General features: G+C 38.7%; 2 protein-coding genes, 2 long non-coding RNA genes and 1 pseudogene across 5 annotated transcripts; 2 read left to right on the top strand and 3 right to left on the bottom strand.

The window, feature by feature from the left end:
- Window positions 1–2620: 2620 nt before the first annotated feature.
- On the top strand, window positions 2621–6523 carry LOC146450949 (uncharacterized). The gene is made up of 2 exons (XR_014860183.1): window positions 2621–2988; window positions 6231–6523. It is a non-coding gene; the product is annotated as an uncharacterized LOC146450949 (long non-coding RNA).
- On the bottom strand, window positions 3006–6338 carry LOC146450950 (uncharacterized). The gene is made up of 3 exons (XM_085099805.1): window positions 6213–6338; window positions 5968–6061; window positions 3006–5603 (listed from the first exon to the last, which is right to left on the bottom strand). Exons 2-3 carry the CDS (start codon window positions 6059–6061, stop codon window positions 5320–5322), a joined length of 378 nt encoding a protein of 125 aa, XP_084955931.1. The 5' UTR covers window positions 6213–6338; the 3' UTR covers window positions 3006–5319.
- Window positions 6524–6746: 223 nt separating the features above from the next.
- Window positions 6747–11595, bottom strand: LOC146450947 (uncharacterized; annotated as a pseudogene). Its single transcript, XR_014860171.1, has 5 exons — window positions 10098–11595; window positions 9389–9592; window positions 8855–9100; window positions 8568–8713; window positions 6747–8344 (listed from the first exon to the last, which is right to left on the bottom strand). The product of XR_014860171.1 is annotated as an uncharacterized LOC146450947 (transcript).
- On the top strand, window positions 8270–8841 carry LOC146450948 (uncharacterized). The gene is made up of 2 exons (XR_014860188.1): window positions 8270–8397; window positions 8673–8841. It is a non-coding gene; the product is annotated as an uncharacterized LOC146450948 (long non-coding RNA).
- A 5976-nt stretch (window positions 11596–17571) lies between the features above and the next one.
- On the bottom strand, window positions 17572–21485 carry LOC146450946 (uncharacterized). The gene is made up of 2 exons (XM_085099810.1): window positions 18789–21485; window positions 17572–18245 (listed from the first exon to the last, which is right to left on the bottom strand). The coding sequence occupies exons 1-2, from the start codon at window positions 18805–18807 to the stop codon at window positions 17932–17934; spliced, it is 333 nt and encodes a 110-aa protein (XP_084955936.1). The 5' UTR covers window positions 18808–21485; the 3' UTR covers window positions 17572–17931.
- Window positions 21486–22241: the final 756 nt, after the last annotated feature.

The following is a 22241-nucleotide window of genomic DNA, read 5'->3' as shown; positions in this document are numbered from 1 at the left end:
ATGCTTTCCTTAAAAACGTGTGTTGGCTTTTGAGACCCCCAATACCCCTCGAATTCCCAATGGCCATTCATGGGGTGAGTGTAGATATTTTCTGGAACCACACATTTTAATTTCACTAACAGTAACATGATACGGTCATGATTATGTGCCATTTTTAACAGAAACAATAAGAAGCCGAGCAGAAGTAAGATTGCTCCAACTGCCCTCCTTGAATTAAAACTCCAGCAACTGAGTGAACCCATATAAGTATATAAACATTTTTCTTTGTTTAAATAGTTATATGATATTGAGAATAAATTTTGAGAAATTAATGCCAATAAAGAGTAGTAAAGTTTCCACAATAACGCTTTAAAGACAGTGTAATGCTATTCAGGTTACCTTTAAAGCTAAGATATTTATTTGCATCAATAACGGAAGCCCAAAGATAAAGGTCTACTTTTGTTACCGGAGCTTGTTATTATTGCATTAACGCTATCATTTACAAAAGATTTGTGTAACTGTGTTTAAAGGAATTTTCCAATAATTTGGTATGGCTTGCTCTTCCTAACAAAATGTTTTTAACATATTCCTTGTAATTTTGCAGATGCATCTTGTATACAGCTATTTCAATTAACGTTGTCGGAGTACAATCAAGCTAAAAGACAAGACCGCAATGTTTTGTGGGATTATTTTTTATGAATAATTTCATCAAAATCATCCCTGCACGTGCAGGTCATTGTACTGCTAATTACAACCTATTGTTTTCTCCAGGCATGACTGATTTTGATGAATTTATTCATAAAAATCCGACGTAAACTTTCGGTCTTGTCTTTTAGCTTCATGCTTTGAACCGACAACGTTAATTGAAATAGCTGTATTGGTAAAGGTACTAAGTTATAACTGTTTCTGCAGCTTTGACCTTAACAGTGACAACCCCTGTGACTGTGCCCCTGTAAGGCTGTATAGAATGCCCACACGTTGTATTGGGAGAGGGGAGAAGGTGGTTTAAGAACAGTTGACCACCAATTAACTGAAACTCTCATGACGTGGACCTCCTGATAACTTAAAGAAAATTTATATTCCCTTTAACAAGGCAATTTGTGTAAAAACACTTTGAAGTTTTCTTCTCCAAGTACAGCAGTTATCAACATAACAAGTTTGAACAATCTGTTTCTTTTTGTCGCAACATCCCTTAATTCCTTGTAAGAGATTCCTGACATTTTCAAAGGAAGTCCCCTTAGTAAACTGCCATCCCATTAGCTGTCCCTTTTCATTCATGACGCAGAATAGTGAGTCATATAGTGTTTCCCATTTATTATCTGATTTCCTCTTTATTCCAATGTTACAGGCCACTTTTAAGGTATGGTCCATAGATATCCATCGATTTGGTCCAATATCAATATCTACCATTCTAGCTGTATACAGTTTCTCTTTATCCATGAAATCAGCTAGGAAGACACTTTCTATAAAATCATTGCTGGGTGCACTCCAAATGTCTCTCAAATCCTTTTCCAAATTCGAAGGGGAGAGCTTTCCAGTGTGTGGAAAATGTACATGAAATGTTTTGCATCACTCTGCTAGACTGTTCCACAGGTGTTGTCTCAACATGTTTTCAATATGATAAACACAGAAATAGTAAACACAACACTAACACAGAACATTGCACATGAGGCTTATCACAAAAGAAATGTCTCACTCTCAAAAGCAGGCTGTCATCTCATTAATTGAAAAGAAAGAAAAGGACAGAAATTATTTGGAAAACTGGAGACCAATATCCCTAATTAATGTACATGCAAAATTGGGGTAATTAAAGCCCTCCCAGAAATAATTCACTGTAATCAAACGGGCTATGTTAAAGGCAGGTTTATTGGTGAAGCAGCTAGATCAATTATGGATGTTATGGATAACACGAAAAAACAAAACATACCAGGGATATTGCTCTTCATTGTCTTCGAAAAAGCTTTTGATAGTATTGACTGGGAATTCATGGTAAAATGCTTAGATGTGTTTGGTTTTGGGCCAAGTTTAAAAGGGTGGATAGAAACATTCTACAAAAACATATCTAGCTGCGTCATAAACAATGGAACGTGCACTTCTCAATTTAAGATACAGAGAGGGGTCAGGCAAGGAGATCCGATGTCACCTTATCTTTTTATTATTGTTGCTGAAGTTCTAGCAACTGCTATTCGTACAACAAATATTCAAGGCATCGAACTAGGAAAAGAGGAGTTTAAGGGCCCTCTGACGTATTTTTCAAGGTCGTTGCTAAGGAAATTCAAGGAAAGTTTCCGTGATCGCTTTTTGACGATCAGTAGTCGTTTTGCAGGTATGCCTATGGACATCGGTCTCAAATGGAAAAATGACGTCATCAGACCACGCCCATGATCACGTGACCAAAACAGAAAAAGTCTATAATCTTTTATGTTTATTCATTCGCTGGTAGTTTTTCTGTGAATTTGTTAATTTTAATTAAATTTACATGTGCTAATGTATCGAATTTGTATCATTTTGGAAAAAACATGTTTTTAAAAGAGGTTTCAAGGTTTTAAATGCTCACATTTTTGACAGGAGGACAAAATTTCCGAGAAGGAATGCATAGATATATTTGTACATCCGTTTTACAAAGTTTGTCTCCTGAAAACTTGTTCTCTAAACAAAAACGGCGAATATTTTAGAGTTTTTGTAAACCGGAAGTAATTTTGTCGAAGCATGCGCAGTTCACTTGACCAGAAAGCCGTGCGAGCATGGGGAACTCTCGATCAGAACAACCACGAGGGACGGGAAAAATCTCTCTGTGGCTGTTGATGTTTTTGGAACTTTCCGAAACTGACTTTGTCCTGGATGAAAACGTTTCTAAAGATAACAACAGCTTTTTGAGCGTCACATAGCTACAACTTTTTCATGGAATTTAATCGATGTGGGATGGAGGAAAAGCTGGACGAAGTTTGAAGTTGGCTTACTTTCGGGATGTTTAACCAGTGGAAACCAAGATGAAATCTGCGTGCTAAGGTAAGGAAAGCACAAGTTTTACTGTCAGTATAAAGCATTGCCAAGTCATAATTATGCCACCCGTGTTAATGCAAATGGACGTACAATGTTCAGTTCGTGGTGTGCAAGTACAAGGTAGATTTCAACATAGATTTGCAGCAAGGTTTTTCGATGCATGGTCACGTTCATAAGGATGATTTATTGCTTGCATTTCTATGTTTGTGTGCATGTCTGAATTTGTTTTCGTATGTAAAACAACGGATACTAATTAACGACTTGTTGACTGTTTTCATTTTATACAGTGGGGCATTTTTCTGCAGTGCTGCATGTTTTTATAAATGCCAGGGTGGCCATATGAAATAGCATGAAAAGCCTATCCTGAAGTTTTTATCTTCATCGCACTCGCTCTTGTATTTTTCTCCAAACGGATCAAATTATTGAATTTGCAAACGGAAAGACCGAGCTACAATTGTCAGTACCCTCCAAATAATGTTGTTTTATTTTGATATATAATTATTATTTTGTCCATCTATATTTACAATGTTTACAAATTATATGAAACTGCTAAGATATGTAACCACTCTAAAATATTCAAATTATTATTCAGTTTTAAAACTAGCTACTCTTACTTTTTTACAATCAATACTGCAAATGTATCTGTTTGGTACTTGAACCAGTATTTACATTATTTACAACAACAGTTTATATTAAGGGCCTGTTTACACGGAGGTGTGGGAACCAAGGTAGGTGAGGTTCTGACCCATCTGTGATCAAAGAATAGCCAGCATTTACATGCAATCTTACTGGGGTGAACTTTCTCAAGGTTATTGTCCAGAAATTTATTGATATCAGTCTTGCAGGTCTTGTCTAAAGAGTGCATTCATAACTATATGGACCGGTTATTACCTCACCTACCCAGGGTCCCCCACCTCCATGTAAACAGGCCCGTAACTGCTTTTATTAATTATCTTCTGGCTAAATCAATTGCCATAACCCTTGATTCAAAAGCCACCATCACTCTGACACTATCCTGAAGTACAAGGGACCAATATTTCACTAGTACTGGTACATCAACATTACTGTTACAGAGGGTTTCACATAACTTTTGACCGCTGGATTTCAAAGTTCGTTAGGAAATTCAGAACTACGCTACGAACTTGTCAATTACATTATATTGCTAATTACCCAATCGAGTTGCAAACTTTGGAACAGAGTGCCAACAGAGTTCACAAGTTGAGAGAACACATTGCTTGCAAAATAAAAAAACAAACAAACTATTTTCTAAGATCTGGGTTGTTTTCTGAAAAGGTTTTCCAGAAAAATATATTACTCCCTGAGAGATCTTGCAATGACTAGATTCACAAGAAAAATACTGAAACAAGGAAATTCGCTATGTAACATTTTGTGGTTCAAAACAGCTGTTTACATCTTTGGTAGTATTGTTCAAATAAAGCATTCCTTGAATGACGCTAAATATATTTTAAATAACAGAAATGAGCACAGAGAAAGTTCTTGGAAGGAAATATAAATGTGTTAATTGTTTCATGACTGGATAAATCGGGAGTATACAATTCAAATTGACACACAAGCTAAACTTGTAAACAAGTAAAATCAAACCACTCTACACAAGAAAAATGACCTCAGGAAGTGAATCTCCTGCTTGAAATACATTATTTTTTTTCGGGCAAGTAAAAATTAAGTTTTTTGGTGTAATTCTAAGTTAAGTTTACAACCTTGAAAACTGATTACACTGATAGCTTGTAACCACTGATTGGAGAACTCAAAATAACACTCAGTCAAAGGACAGTCCAGTACGAATGGTGACGACAGGACAAAATCTGCTATTGTCGGTCATGTTGACCAGTCATTGTTTTACAGGTCATGTTGACCAGTCATGTATTGCAGGTCGTGAGACATATATCTGTTCACCTGAATCACTAGCCAACAGGCTAGTGAACTAGTGAAATCTATGAGAAAATCAATCAATAGTTAATATAAGCCCAGCTCCATTTTGACTAGCCTTGGGCTACTGGATAGTGGAAATATTGAACCCTGTATGTTAAATGTAATTTGTACGTATGATACATCTGCTGGCTTGTCTTTCATCACGTCTGCAGGATATAATTTTATTTCGATAATCATACAGTAAACTCTAGCTTCTGTGTTTCTCCATAATTGTCAGTTTTGCAACCTAGTAAGTGTGGCAATACTTTGAGTGGTCAGAAATGATTATATCAACATGACTTGTCAACATTCGGAAATTATTTTGAGCCTTGGATTTATGGAAATGCTTGTTACTACTGCTTATACAAGTGGGCAGCTAACTTTTTACAGCAAATCACAGACAGGCCTTTAGGACAAGTGCTGCTTGTCCTGGTTTTGACTCCTCAGATCTTGCAGCTGAGCAAAGTCAATCCCCTCGCTTGCCACCTTCCGTACCATGTTTCCAGATAGTGTATTGCCCAGTTTAAATAACAGCGACTTGCTCTGTTCTCTTGTTTGAACCATTGTTCTGTACTTTTGTTTTTGGTCAAGAGCGGTAGGCGGTAGTGGCTCGTACCAGCAGATCAAATGCTTCATCTCTGTACAAAACAGTACATCACACATTGCTTGTACATCTGCCAGTGCTCTGTGGCCTTAAAAATACAGCACAACACTTGTTCACATACCCTTAGTTTCTCTAGTTAGCTTATTATTGGAGGGTTTTGTGCAGATCGGGAGAAAGGTTTACTTTGGGAGGGCTTATTATGGAAGTCTTAAGGCATACACCATATAATGCAGGTTTGATTTTTGACCTCAGGGGGGTACTCAGCTATATATAGGGGGGGTGGGGAGTGTGGTGTTGCAAAGACCTTTTGTGTCTTGAAATTCTTAGCTTGGGACTACAAGGATTTTAGTACAATGGGACTTTTTGGGTGAACAGATTTGGTGTCATTCTCACATCCCGGTCACTGATATACCCGAGTACCCCACTTGGTTGTTTACTGCATAAGTGCTTACCTTGGAAATCTCTGTTGGGAAAATACAATGCATAAAGTGCTGGCATGCCAAGCTTTTGTTTCTTATCTAAGGGAAGACACCCTTGTTTCCTCATCTGAAAGTTAGAGTAAAATAAGAGATTTTTTTTTTTTAATTTAAATTATATATAGTAAAACTCTGTAATTTGTGATGCCATCATCAAATCTGCCGTAAGGACTGCTACCAATGCTATCTTCAATTGTCTTTTGTTTCACTGTGTAACTTACAGTTCTTATGTTTGCCAGGGAATCTCCAAAGCGGATGAGGCTAAACAGTTTGTTTGTCAGCAGTGGATAGCGTCTGTCTACCTCGGCAAACAGCAAAGGAAAGTCATACACAAAGCCATTGTGTGCAAGAAGTGCTGAAAAGTAATGATATGCTGTTCATAAAATTATTTTTCTTTTGCGTGTTCTATTTTTATTGTTATGATTGTTTCATAGAATTGACAGTAACATGTTAAAATAAATGTAACATTTTTAGCATTTAGCTGTATTACAAACCAGGCAAACCTCCCATATTAGAATGGACATCACAATCAGTTGTCTGCTTAGATTGTTCTCTTAGGGAAGATGCCTACTTATGTTTGTGTGTGGTTGCAACTACCCTGATTGTGTTATTCCTTTTTTTAGAATTCCTACCCAGTCATTAAGGTTTTCAGTATAGAGGAGATGACAACTCAGGGTAATTGGTAAATAGGGACTGGCAAAACTCACAATACTGCAATACCCCAACATCATTCACGATAGATTTGACATACAATATTGTACCTGGATAATATTTCCTCTTGGTTAAGGTAGAAATTTCGTTGGTGAGAGCTTTCACCCATGAAATAAAACGAGGAAGCACTTCAGAAAGTTTGGGCTGATAAAGTAGGTCTTTCTGTTTTATTCCACATTTCCTTACGACTAAAAAGAATAAAATACATCGAAATTAAAAATGCAAGTACTGTTAGGTAGAACAAACATTCACTTGACTTGAGGATGTCTTATTGATAGCATGCTTTATTTTCCACTACTGAAAGGGGCTCAATCACGCTGAAAGTATTGTTTGTTACCTGCGATCGGCTGCTTTCTCCCCGGGACATTTTTCAACCTAAAACACACAAAATGTATATTTAAGAAAGCTTTAAATTCATTTGATAGACAATCAAAACCTTAACGGTATTTTATACTCGAATACAATCGATACACATTCTCACCTTTCTCTTCACCGTAACTCCAATGAAAGCAAATCGGCGACGAACGAGTCACTGTCAAATGTGCTCTCGCTCTTCAGCGTATTCCAGGTCTTATAAATATCCTTGGCAATTCTAATTCTATGAAACTTCGATTCCCACAGTCGTTTCGTTCTCTGAATACTGCTAGGGGGCAAAACTTCCCGGCCTGAAAGCGAATGTCGACCGCCATAACTTCCACTTCTTGTTGACAACATCGAAAATATAACTGTACAATTGGCAAATTGGGGAAATAATCCCGCCAAAATAAAGTTAAAAGAATAAACTTTACACTCGTAGAACTCCTTGGCTCGCCAAAAACGCCAGGATTGGATTGAATCCGAACACGACAGCGATGGCGAGGAACTTGAAAAGAGCGGCCCGCCGTTTTTCAAGTTTGTTACGCGTGACATTGCGTGACGCGGCCCAGTGATTGAGCCCCTTTAAAAATGTATATTATGGATGTCAAAACAATAGATATGTTGTAGGTCAAAATGGATTGCAGGTTAAAATTATTTCAAACTAGTTTGATTTTGATTTTCCTTTGTTTCATAATCCTTATCATAAACTGAAATAAAGGAAAATATAAATGACACTAGTTTGAAATCATTTGACCTGAAATCGTTTTAACCTGCAACATATACAATGCACTTGAAAATGATTATTTTGACGACGAGTACCTGAGTAAAATAATGTTGTATATAATCATGGTATTGTTTTTGTTGCTAACCTGGTGCTGCTATTCTTTTAGAAGTGTTTACCAGGGACTGAAAACTTGTTGGCAGTTGGGTTTGTAAATTTCCAAGCATGGGTTGGAGTACCGCTGCAATCTCCACAATGTGGTCCTTGTAGACTGATCCACCAGTGCCTTCACAGTCGTAGAGGAAATAAAGTGGGGAAGGCTGTTGCGACAGTTCATCACCAGGCTCTTCATCGCTGCTGTCTGCTGAAACTGGAATACAGTGGTCTGGTTCTGGTTCGGACAACTCTGCATCTGAACCTTCAGAATCACTGCACTCCATCTCAGACTCACTGTCGTCACATCCTTCCCCACTGTATGTTGTTGTTACTGACACTGCTTTCAGTGACTTCATGAATTCTTTCTGCTGCTCATGCCTTTTCATCTTGCCTTTCTTGCTTTCATTTCTATGAGAGATAAATAAGTCTCTGTTGTAACTAAGAATGGGGAGGAGATCATAGTTTATATAGAGGGGGGCAGGGGCTGTGGTGATATTTTAATTTTCTCTTCTCATACATTGCCTTCTTTCAGGTAATTTTTTAAAGCTTGACTCATAGTCCTCCTCACAATGATCATAGTCCCTGTCGACCTAAGTTAGATGGTATAAATTTGATGTCACAAAGAATGAACCTTTTCTTTTGATGCTCCGGTGTACTTCGTCTCTTGGCATCCCTCTCGTACACTTCCTGTCGCTGAATGAGATACTCGATAGCTTTCTTCGGCATTGGAATTGAGAGCAGTTGGAAAAGAAGTGCTATCCATATAGGACTAATGTTCTATATAACAAAAGTACAATAGGTGTAATATTGATATCAGCAATAATAAAATGTATAGCTGTTATAAGACATACATGAAACGTATAATAAATTATTTGACAAATTAAATTATAGCTTGTTGGAAATTGCATAGTTGTTTACCTTGTGTGGTATAGACATGTTTGTCTTGCACTTGTAGTGCACAGAGCCCAGGTCAATTCTTTTGTCCCTGTACACCAGTGCAATGCCATGGTAGCCCTCAGGGATGTTGTTAGTGACTCGACCATCAACTGTGATGTATTCGTCTGGTCGTGTGGCCATTTTTTCCAACACCTCTTTGAATTCTTTCAGTTGGGATGGGCAACTGAAGGCATGTTTACAGTGATAGGGTTTGCCATCCTCATCTTCCTGTACATAAATAGTGTTTCTCAGCAAAACTGCCAGTTTTCATGCATGCAAAGCATTTTTTTTTACTAGGTATAGTAAAGATTTTTTTTTGGATGTAGTGATGTACAACTTCTCATGAAAAAGGAGACCTAACAGAGGGTTCATAATGTTTGTCAAGCATGGCACCCCCAACCCTCACATTGTCATCTGTACCCCCCCCCCCCCCCCTATAAATAAATGATCCCTGGATCCCAAAATGTCCACTTTAGTTTTTATGTCAACCGTTAAGTAATGTATTGTTACTGGCACCTTTTTGTGAAACCTGCACCAGGTCGATGAGTGGTCATCCGTATAATGGGAGTAGAAATTCCTGATGGCCTCTCCGAAACCTCCCATCGGATCTTCGGAGGAGTATATCTCTTGGCACTTTGTCAGGTTCTTCAGGCATTTCTTGGCGTTTGTAATCATAGCATCTGACATGCGTTTGCACCTTGGGAGGCCGAGGCTTTTACACTGCAAATTGGGAATCAAGTATCAGTTCATTATAATTGAAAACAAACAAAATATGGAGGCTTTTGTTGACAGTTGAAAAACAATTGATCGGTGAAGACTCGACTTTTATAAGCGTTAGAAAATAGAAGGATAAAAAATGGTATTGTTTACCTTGTAATAACTATCGATGATAGCTAAAATAAAGCTTATCATCGAGATAGATAGTTTTTGTCACAAAAAAACAAAACGCATGCTGATATAAAATTTACTTCTTGTTCCCTCTGCAGTCCGCATGCTCGCTCGAAAATAAAAAAGTATATTTTTGTGTTGAAAAGCGATCCTTTATTCATACAAGGTCGCTTTTTTTGGGAAGAAATAATCATGTCAAAGCACATGCTGTTTAATTAAGTGGTTTTTTTTAGCTTTCACATTAGAAAAACGGATTAGAAATACAACTTTTCTAGTTTTAATCGTCGATAAACTTGTGAGCTAATGCGGTTAGAAAAAAATAAATAAAAAAGAGTACCTGGCAAGGAGTCTTTTTCACTCGTTCCAAGTCTGTGTGGAACGTCTTTGCAGTATGATTTCCGCAGTAAACGATGTCGGTCTCCGGACTTCTGGAAAGAATGACCTCATGGCATGCGGCATCCTTGTCGATTATTGCGTTCGCAATCTTCATCTTCTCCTTCTCAATCAGCTCTACCAGGATCTCATCCAACATGTTTCCTTCCGCCCCTCCTGACATCCCCTCCCAGTTGGCACCTTGTCCACGCTTGGTTCTGTGTGAATACCCAATGATATTTCCAGTTTTGGCGTCGTGCATAGTGGCAGATGAGTTGTTGGAGTAGTGACCCCGAGTGAGATAGAAACCATCAAACATGACCTCCAGCTTGTCTTGATCGCCGCGCACTCTGATCTCTTTCCGTGACTGCATGACACTCCAGTTGGCGATTTGTTCCACGGCTGGAGCAATCCACTCTATAACCCGAATCCACTGCTTTTCGCTGAAATGACTGATGCCAAGAGTTCCCATCACATGAGCGTAGTCTTTGTAATACTCCCCGCAGACGAGAAGTGAGAGAAGGACGTAGTTCGCCAGGTAGGTTTTTGGTCTGGTTCACGTGCGAATAATGTCATTGCTGCTCGAGATGCTGAAAGGTTTCTTACAGTCATAACAAATATATTTCAGGTTCAGCACACCTGTCTGTGGCTCTTTTTCCTTGACAAATTCAAGCGTTTCCGACTTTCCACACCCGCTGCACTTACCCAAAAGCACGGCATCTCTCAGAACGTCCGAATCGGAAATGACAAAACAAGACGGCTTGATATCAAAATTGTTACTTGTAAGTTCTTGAACTTTATGGCTTTTTCGGTTAAAAAAGCTTTCTACCTTCCGAGAGAGAGTTTCTTTTTCGTTGTCTACGCAGTTACTTTCCTCTGGTGGATGTTTCTTGATAGGTTCGCTCAAGGGTTCGCATGTAAACTTTGAACATAACTCTTTAATTTTTTCGGCAGATATTACTATTGGTTCGTCCTCTGCAGTGGTCGGCGTGCAGTCCGTTTGTGTTGACATGGCAGTTTGCATTCTAACAGTTACAAGATTGGTGGATTTTGTCAGCTTCAGGTCAACATTTTCAATAACATCAAAGTCCACTTGGCAGGCAGTGTCTTTTTTTCCGGGAGACTCCAACGACCAGCGACGAACTGAGGCTGTAGTGCAGAGCCTTTTTCGCTTGTTTACCTTCTTTCCCAACATTACGGACACCAGCTTACCCCATTGTTGTTTCTACTTCTCAATTTGTTCTTTTTGTTTTCACATTTTTACTTGTTTAAACAGAAATGACTTTCAAAGTTGCAACTTTGCACCGAGATAAAAGGTTTCAAATTTGCTGGGCTCGAGCGAGATTGGCTTTCCTCTGCAGATGAAAATTTTTGATAAAATGCTGACGTCATTAACCAGAAGTGAATTTTGACTTCCTTAGCAACGCGCGCGCGAAAGATACGTCAGTGGGCCCTTAAATTTGTACAATACGCTCACAATCTTACCGTGTTTGTGCCTGATATTGAAAATGCTCAATTTGCCAGATCAATTTAAAACCTGTTCCGGATTGCAGGTTAACTATAAAAAAACTGAAGCTATGTGGATGGGTTCCTGTCGAAACGATATAGCGGCACCCCTAGGGCTAACATGGGTCAATACCGTTAAAGCACTCGGTATAGTTTTCACATATAATGAAATCGAACAATTGCAGAAAAAAATGTTATGATAAACTAAAAGATATTCGGCTGCAGATACGACTGTGGCGTTGCAGGGGCCTCTCACTGCTCAGCAAAATTACAATTATTAAATCCTTTTTGCTTTCAAAAATGACATTTGTGTTTTCAGTTTTGCCAACTCCACAAGAGTTTATAAAACAACTTAATACTATTATATATAATTTTCTGTGGAATGGACCTCACAAAATAGCTTGATTAGCAGTAGTTAACAACACAAAATTTGGAGGAATTTGGTTAACTGATATTGAAACATCTATAATATCACTAAGATTAGCTTGGCTTGCAAGAATTTATTCACCGGGCCGATTACAATGGAAGGCCTTTTTGGATAACCTGTTGAAAAATTATGGTGGGTCTTTTTTTGTTAGCTGTAATTATAATATGAGGGATTATAATATCAATTCATCATTTTATAGTGAACTCCTCCAGTGGTTGGATGATTTTAGGAATGCTTTCTCTACTTTGCCTCTTACTGCAGAAAATATAATTTGGAAAAATTCACGTTACAAGATGTATATATCGGTAAATTAGAAAAATGCAAGTAATTGAATTATCTTATAACTCTCGCAAAATTGCATATATGGCAAAGTCAAAAACAAGATAAAATTCCAGAATGTGAAGTTTTCTGAAAACAAGTAGACGTCAAATACAGAACTGAGAAATATATTGCTGTTAATAACAATACACAGAAAAAACTTTAGGCTGAGTGGTTATTATATAGATGGCACGTATATAATAAATAATAGTTTACAAATATAATTATAGTAATTGTTTACAAATGTAAATGTGATTTATAATTAATAATAGCTCACAAATGTAAATAGAGTATACTGAGAGTCTTGTAAACACTTCCTTATTTTCAAAATGGCAATAAAATATGTCGGAAAAAAAATGTTTTCAATATCCGAAAATGCCAAACCAGACAAAATGTACGATGATATTGTGATTTGCAGGTCTCGCGTCATTCCGGTTAGGTGTGACAATATGAAAGGTTGTCTGTCAACCTCAAGCAGTTGTTTCAGGACTTCGCTATCATGAGCTATTATCTCATGATTGTGAAACTGACAACGGTATGTTTGGCTTGCCAACATATCAGGACATGTCAGGCCATAAAGTCGACAAGGATTGTTCCTTTCTGTTTTTCCGTCTTTCCATCCAACGGCCCTAAGATAGCTGTTTTTTCCGGAACATGCTTTTATTGGGGACTTCAGAAAGCCTTTAAGTGAAGGAATTGTTGAGAGTGGATCCCAAAATAATATATCTGGAAAGAAATACGAATTGAGTATTTCAGGAAGAACTGAATGATCGACGGCTTCATGGTCAGGATCGGGAGGGAGTCCGTGACAGAAAGAAACCCTTTCACTCGTACCAGGAGCAGTGATGGTCTTCTGTATGATCTTCGGTGAGGAGCAGTGATGGTCTTCTGTATGATCTTCAGTGAAAGTTGCATGTGCTATGCTAAGAAGCAAGAAGAGCACTGCTAACTTTAAGTAGATGTCCATGTTTTTTCAGTTTATCCCTTTGCCTTTGCCTCGGCTTCTTTCACTAGTTTATATGGCACCACTACTCGATTTGTGTTGCCATCTTGGAATTTACCCACAGCCCGAGGCTTGACGGGAAACTATCTCGTTCCCAGGGCCGTTGTTGAAAAAACGCAGCGGCCCTGGGAACGAAGGTGCTCTTATGGTCTTCTTGGAACTGTTTTGCAAGAGCAGGAATTCTCGTGCCGAATTTTCAAAATGGCTACGTGGAAATCACCGAATAAACGAATCTGTTTAACAAAGACCAGAGTGGATGACCGCCAATTTTAAGAAGCGGCTGTCAAGGCAGCAGACGTGGTTCTACCTTGGGAGGACGTATCCCCTCCGTACTTCAGCCAATGGCTCGAGAAATTCTCCAAAGCACAGGGCGCCAAGAAAGAGCTGATGTTCATGTCCATCTTGCCAGCTGTCTCGTCCCTCCTTGGCCTTAGTAAACTACAATTTGACCTCACCATACAGGGAAAACTTGGGGCTCTTCTCGCTGGGCATTTGTCCACCATCTGGTTAAAAAAAAACAGTGCTTTTCCTTCAGATGTAAGCAGCCGGTTTCCTTGGTGGAAATCAAGTCGGGAACGTGCTTACTACTGGATAAATTGACCGAAGTTGGCCTTCGGCAGCATCTCCTGCAGAACAGTGGTGTTGGGCTACTCATGAATGAAGAAATGGAGGATACTTTGCAGCACATACATTCGGAAAGAGAGTGTGGCACGCTTTGCAGACTGTTTGATGGTGACTCTTTGTACATCAATACCGGAGTAGTAATGCTGGGCAAGAAATTGAACGATCTAGCCTAGTAATAGGCGGATTTATGCAGGTAAGTTATGGGCCATTACATTTTATATCCACACCTCCTCTTGTGATAAGATTTAAAGGGGGGTGTGCAAAATGTCGTATCCCAAGGGGTAGCTTTGTCGGCGCCTTTGATCCTTATCTTTTAAACATTTCCTCTTTTTTTGTTAGCAAGCAAATTTCGACTGACTTTATCAACAGGGGGCGGGGGGAGGCAAGGGTTGAAAAAAATGGAATGACCTTATTAAAAAAATGTTGGTTACACAGTCATAACTTATTCAAAAATTTACAGCTGATTGAAGTGGCAGGAACATAAAGAGCCCATGCCGATTTCAAAACTCGTTACTCTCAAAATTAGCTTTTTTGCATATAGTTTCGAATCTGTAGCCTCTTATGTAGACATTATTTAGGTTTGTCACGCATCCCCACTAATTGTTGGCATGAAACGATTGCGTGACGAACCAACAGAACGTCTCTGTTAGAAGCTATGAATCTGGAGCTTAAGAGCGAATGCCCAAAAGAATCAAACAAAATCGGAAAATAGCGCCAAAAGTGTAAAAACTCAAAATCGCTCAAACTTTGGCTATCAGTAGTCCACACAGAGTTATTTATCGCAATGTAATTAATTTGTCAAATAATTTTTTGTTTTGGCAGAAAATGACTATAATAAATTTCGGTTCTAGTCACGAGAAATTTCAACTTGAAAATTAACGGTTTTTAAGCAAGCCGCTCGCCTTAACTGTAGAGCGAGAAGACATCCACTTATTATCAGCTTATTCTACAACTCTTCCCGATTTGATTTTATTATTTCTACGAAGTTTGAAAAAACCATGACATCGAGAGGGACCTAAACGAAATCCCACTGTTACTCTATGGAAATGACTAGCTAAGTTTAAAAGATTATTTACCATACTACCTTTATCACAAATGACGTGAAATTTCAAGAGTAAAGTTAGGAAGAAATGGGCTCTAAATTGATGTAACGTTTGTTTTGGGGAAATTAAATCGTTGTCTATAACAGAGCACTAAAAACCACTGAAATACAGGCAAATAAGAGATTGCGTGACAGATCGTGACAGAGGTTACAATTGTGTTTTACGGATATTTAATCCCGAACCCGATATTTATGCTGTTCAAAAACAATAGCATTCTCTTTTGGGAATGTAATGGTTTTCCTGTATTATACAAAACTTCGTTCGTACTTTGTGTAAACAAATTCATAACTCCCAGGAAAAAAAGTTATGACATCGCGAGACATCGAGAGGCGTTCTTGTCTCAGACCCCTCAATCCTTTAACTGAAGTTTCCGTTTGGAGTTTATCTATTTCTTTGTTGCGTGTGAGATAATTTGTCTTTATTCTATTTGGTTGTGAGAACTACTAACTCGCTCGTTTCATTTAGCATGAGATCTGATCATGACAATAAATGCTATTATTGCCTACTTGTGACATCTTTGATTGGCAACTAAATTTCAGCTCGTTGTGTATAAATGCCATATTTCCTCAAACAATAGCCGGGGCGATTTATTTCCACACCAAAAGAGGGCAATTATTCGAGCGTCCAACTAGGCCCTCCTTCCCGTTGTCTTAACAATTCGTTCGGATACTACTTTGGAAATACCCTGATCTGCTTGTCTATTTATTCCATGTTTGGATAGGATTTGGGGTACACAGCACTTAGTAGAGTTACGCCGCCAACCAATCCCGAGTTCACGGCTGTGATATGGGCAAATGGTGTCCAATTTTTGTGCTGAAGTCTCTTTCTCGCTGAAAACACCCACTCTAGCAAGCAGCAGTTCCCTCTCCGTGTTTACTCCAGAAAATGACTAGTAAGAGCAATGATCCGTAATACTCTTTGAGCAATTATGTAAACTTATTCAACACTCCTGCTTTTATCTAACCTATCATACTTGCAGGCTGTTTCAGTTATACTCTAAAAAGAGCACGAAAACTGCGAAAACGCCATTGCAGTGCTGCACAATACAAGAAAACTAGCTAGCTTTACAAAGCGCGTCACTCTGAGTAAGAAAGTTCCGTGGGACAATTCCATAACTTTTGCGTGGAACTCGTTTATAATTGGCTATTAGTATAGCAACACGCTCAAATAGTTTAGATAGTTAATTTCAAGAGTCAGCAAAATAATTATTTCTAAGTCTAATATTAAACAAAAACTAGGGACTTTAAATTTTGAAGTCTTTGTTTTGCCAGCTTTCTATAATTTGTGGTCATTGGCATTCGGTTTTAATATTTTAACTCGTAAAGAAACTCGTAGTCATCCAAGTAAAGAGGCTTCGTGGCTACGTGAAAATTGGAGAGGGAGCGAGGGAAAGCTTGAATGAAACAAATATGCTGTTTAACATTTTATTTATCAAACAAAATGATGAATAATAAAAATCAGAAACAATAACAAGGCCATTAATGTATTTTTATCCGGTTAGGTCTGAATGTTCCCCGAAATACGTTTGCAATATCTGTCATGGTGCGTCACGCAATCTCGGTTTGATTTTGCGATTTTGTCAAATTTTGAGCGTTCTTCCGCAGAGCACGATTAAGTTTCCCCAGAAAATTTTTAATTTTAGTTGACAGCCCATTTACTCCTTACTTCACTCTTACAGTTTCATTTGATTTGTGATAAAGGTAGTACGATAAATTATCTTTTCAATTTGGCAAGCGATTTCTATAGAGTTACGGGTCCTTTTTTTTCTGGTCGGTCTCAGTGTTACAAGCTCGATCGATCTTGATGGGAATTAAAAGATAAAACCTGAAAAGGTTGTAGAACAAGCTGATAACAAATAGATGTCTTCCAGCTTTATCAGTAGGGCAAGTGGGTTGCTTCAAAATGACTGATTTTTCAACCCGAATTTTCTAGTGTCTGGCTATGAAATCAAACTTCGTCATTTTCTGCTGAATCAAAAAGCTATTTCACAAATGAACCACACAGCAATGAATAACTCAATATGGACTACTAATAGCTAAAGTTTCAGCTATTTTCAAAATTTGAAAGTTTGCCGCACAATGTTCGATTTTTGTGTGCTCTCGCTCTTAAACCACTTTGTGCTATTTTAATATTTCCTGATTGATAAAATCTATAAACGTTTCTGAGAAATGAAATTTAAATGGTTTACTAGAAGTAAGCGTACATGTACATCTGGTATAATCACTTGGGAATTTCCTCTTAAACAGAAATCAGAATGGAGTATCCGTTACAAACACTAGCTTTCATAGCCTCTGATGAAGATTAGTTTTGGCTAACTGAGATATTGGGCACAATAATTATTAAAAGAAAAAATTAATTCAGCTGTTTGATCAGCCTTGATCCTGATCTCCACAAAATTTTCCTGCTGTTTGTTTCAGTGGTCCTTGCATCATTATAGAAGTCATTGTTATCCTTTAGAGCCTGTTCAGATGCTCTACTCTGTTGTTTACGGTAGAGGGTGGGGGCTACTGTGAAGACCTTGGAGAGTGAACTGTACAGAGCCATAGTTCTTACTCAATTTTATTGTCTTTTCTAGGTTAGAAAGTTCTTTAGTGAAATCTATCCAATGAAAGTGGAGATGGTGATTTCCACCCTTCCACACTCGGAACTAAATATTTTCATGCCCAAATTTGCTCTGCAGTGTCTTAATTATGAATAAGTTTGCTTTTGGTTCATTCCATTCTGATGACGCATTGTGTGCCCTTCTACCCGAAGTGAAAGCCCTTTCTTACTTTCTGGCTGTCCTTATGGCCTGTAAGCAGTTGTACCATCTCACAGGTCACATTCTTGATAAGTGCATGACATCTGTAAAGACCTGCGTGGTACGATCGTGGTCTGGAAGGAGCATCAAGCAATAGCAACCTTTGCTTCCAGTTGCTGTAGCAAAACCTGCAGCTTGGGTACGATTTTTGGCATTTTCATAGGCCAAGCTATTCACCATCACTTCTTCCTGTGTCATCTTGTCAAGAGGGGGCCGGCATTCTGGTTTGCCTGACGGGAATTCCTTCTTTGCCTTCCTCAAGGGGTGTGAGGCAGGTAGGAAACACCTGTTGTTGAGGTAGACAACTTTATCTATTGCAGCAAAATGTGTACCTGAAAATATGTAAGAATGATGCTTGTATTAATATAATTTGTTTCTCTTTTCCTATCCATAGGTGAGCTGACACTCCAACAAATATCTCTCTTGCTTAGTATAAGGTTTCCAAGCTTGCAGAGCTGGAAACTAAATTTTGACAGTATCAGGAGATCTAGAGCCCATAACTGCAAATTTCTACTCTCCCAAAACGAATCGTAAAACAAAAACCAAAGGAATTACACTAACCAATGAATTGCAACAGACAAAAACACCAGAATGAACCATCAGAATACAAAGCAAATACATGTCACTGGCCCCAAGTGTGGGTAAAGACGTCCAAGCAAGTCATGATTGGTTATGTTTTCTGACTGGTTGAGAAAGTGGCGAGCGATTTCTAAGCAATCACAAAGCATAGTAACGCAAAATAAAAGGAAACAAGAAGTTACTTTTCACACTAACCGTCTACTGAAAACCGCTGTCTAATATAGCAACAATGATCTATTGTAGATCTTGTGTGTTGTGTTAAAATTATATTATTAGAAAAAGAGAACTAAACTCACCAATAATTTCACATAACATGCATCCTTGTAAGGCCCCTGCACCAGTACAGCAAAACACTTTGTTCAGATCTGGATAATCCAGGACAAAGTTGTGAAGGTGTGCACGGAAACAAAACCATTGGTCTTTTTAGGCGTCATAAAATGAATTTCCAGATAATTCGTCCAGCTCATCTACAATAACCTGTAGGTAGGGATCAACTGACTTAGGCTTGTCGTTGCCATTTGCAGGAATAATACCAACCAGCATCATGTTCTCAAAGTGGTTTCGGCGAACTTTAGGCCAGTTTAGGATGGTCAACATGATTGGCCACATAGAGTAACAGATCTTGTTTGCACTAAATGGGTTGACTCCATCTGTACTCAACTACACTGAAAGGCCACAGGGATCCCCTTGGAACACACCATCTAGGGCATAAACGGCTCTCCATGATACAGAATCGTGGACATCTGACATCAAGTCATCCTGGCTTTGACGAAGTGCATGCTCTTGTAACAACCTAGATGTTTCTTTACACTGGAAAAGATGTCTCCATCTTGGGCCTAAGCGGTAATACACAAACCGTCTCACAGGCTGTCCATTCGCAGCATAACGCTTTCCATTGCACTTGGGGCAATTCTTCAACTTTGTGTATTTAGTCTTTCAAAATTGGATGCAGTCATTAGGGCAAGCACGGTAACAAACCGTAGGCACTAGGTGTGGTTTTATTACATTGTACACTTGCTCGTATGAAGATGGCAAATTATTTCCTGGCGGCAACACATTAAAATGCTCATGATTAAGCAAACTTGAAAGTGCACTTTTACTGATCGAGGGATGGTTTGAAAACCAATTAAAGTACCCAGCCAATGCCTCAAGGACTGTCACTGAACGTCCCTCAAACAACGGCAATGTTGAAGGGCCATCGACCGAAACCTCGTCATGCGAACCCTCACTGGAATCACTGTCCACTTCGAATTCGTCCACATCATGATCAATCTCATGAAAGCTCGCATCAATATTGTCCACGTCATCCTCGTCACTTGATTTGGTATTCGAAGACACAGAGGAATCAGACAAAGAACTGCCAGCTATTTCGATTTCTTGATCGCCTGAATTAACAGGATCGCTTGTTCCAGCCAAAGAGATTGCATTGTCATCTTCAGATCAATGCATCTAAGACACAGGCAATGACTTTAGCTCCAGTATCATATCGCTATAACTTCAGTGTAGATAACAATGAAGTGGACGCTAATGATACAATTAAAATCCTTGGTGTTACATTAGATCGTAAGCTCAATTTTGTCACTCATGTGTCTGAACAAACAAAAAAGGCGTGTGCCAAAGCCTATGCGTTAAGGAGGATTCGCCGGTTTATTCCTTTGGACGTAATGTGTCACCTTTATAAAGCATATATTTTGCCTCATTTAGAATATTGTTGTCCACTATTACTTGGAGTTGGAAGAGGTCAAATTAAAAAATTAGAAGATACCAATGATTATATTCTTAGATCTATTTTAGGGTATGGAAAGCATACACCATACAACCATTTATTAAATATGGCTGGTATAAGAACGCTTGAAGAAAGAAGAAAATTCCAGGCCCTAGTTTTGGTATGTAAATGTATTAATAAAGAAGCCACAAGGTACATAGAGGATTTTTTTGAGATTAAAATTTGTAATTACAATTTAAGAGGGTCGGGGACACTTTTAAGGCTACCCACTTTTAATCTAGAATGGCGCCATAAGTCATTCTCATTTCTAGCCGCAAAACTTTGGAATTGGTTACCTACGTATGTTAGAAATACCAAGGATATTTCTACTTTTAAATGTCCTATGAAGAAGCAGGTTTTTAGATAGTTTTAAGATTTAAGTAATTTAAGTAATTTTTAATTTTTTTTTTTATGCTTTTCATTTCACGCACATGTTTTAACGAGTTTTACCACTCCTAGATGTAGCGTGGGTAAATAAAGTATTGTTGTTGTTGTTGTTGTTGTGCTGCCACTAGCACTGTACATGTAAAAGTTTTCTCCCTGAGCATTCGTTTCATTGCGATCACTCGGTGTCCTGCACCAATGAATTTTCCCCCTGAGAAGCTTCAGCGAGATCAACCTCATCTGAAGAGTCACTGGACGACCCTTGATCGTCTTGATCATCTAGCAATACAACGTGTATTTACCCTTGACCGTCTACCACAACATGCCGTACATTCGCCGCTTTCTCAAACCCAAAAATAGACTTATGTCGACGTGCTGTTTTGGCTGAACACAAAGTTCCATTACACAGGTGGCATTGACAAAGTACAAGGGTTGCTTTCCTTTCCCTGTCCTTTTGCTTTCGCTTGTTTCTTGTCACAGCGTGCATGACACATTGGAAAAAACACTTATTTTGCTGAGCCGATCGATCGATCGATCGAGAACCTGATGATTTTTCTGGTCATGATGGGTTGAACAAAAGGTCCTGGAACGAAAAAAGGGCTCGTCCAATAGAATTTAAGAAAGTTAATGATGTGGTATAGCTTCCAAGCGTGGAAGCTTCGGATCGTTTATTCCCACTTCTTTTCAAAGTCACTCGCTCGTGAATGCTAAATGTCATTGTTTTCGTAGTTCTTTAGCGGGTTCTTTGGTTCGCAAGTGAATTTAAATCATGTCTTCATTGGCTCCGTATATTCTCAGCACTTTTGCACACTCAGCAGCACGCCAAACACTTGAGGCCCGATCACCAATAAGCGAAACAATGGCTCGTCACATCGATTCTGCTTCTCTCGTCCGCATTGATAGAGCGACCGAAGATGAACCTCTGTTCAACGTTGAGAGAACCACAGCACAGGCTTCACTGCAGAAAAACTGACAAAAAGACGCAAAAGAAAGGAGAAAGCCAGCTAAGCTCAACAGATGCTTGTGATAGGAATATAACAATCTTTCTTTCCTCATTCGCTGTTTCAAGTTTTGGGCGGGAAAACCAAACTATGAACTTATAATTCCCCAATGTTTTGTACAATGTGTGGCTGCTTGTATTGTAAGTCAGATTATTATATTTCAAATGTATAATTTGATTGATTTGCAGTATGTGTTGTGAGAATCAGCAAAGATTATGGGGCTGTGGGAGAATGCACCTCAATATAGTGTTAAGTTATGCCTCCTTCTTCAAATTCAATTAGCCCTGAACTGTACTTTGCGCACCGACGCATTTGAGATGGACAAAAGTGTTTACTCTGGACAAATTAAAGGCTGATTATAAAATTAAAACTGAAATATAAAGGAAGTTGAGTTTACTTACATGGCATCGTGCCACACATCCACGTTGCACCTACTCGATTCTTCTTTTGGGCTAAACAGGGAGTATCCCCCAAAACGATTTTCCGCGTGATTTCGGCACCCCCCTCGCCATAATCCCTTGTGATCTTTTGCAGCCATGGACGAATTGGTTACTTATCAAAAACTGACGTTTGGAACGGAAATCTCGCCGCCATGTGGC

The sequence above is a fragment of the Pavona decussata genome, unplaced genomic scaffold (assembly GCF_977016875.1).
Source record: "Pavona decussata unplaced genomic scaffold, jaPavDecu1.1 SCAFFOLD_416, whole genome shotgun sequence".
Lineage (NCBI taxonomy): Eukaryota > Metazoa > Cnidaria > Anthozoa > Scleractinia > Agariciidae > Pavona > Pavona decussata.
The sequence above is the reverse complement of the archived record's forward strand: the minus strand, read 5'-3'. Positions and strand labels throughout refer to the sequence as shown.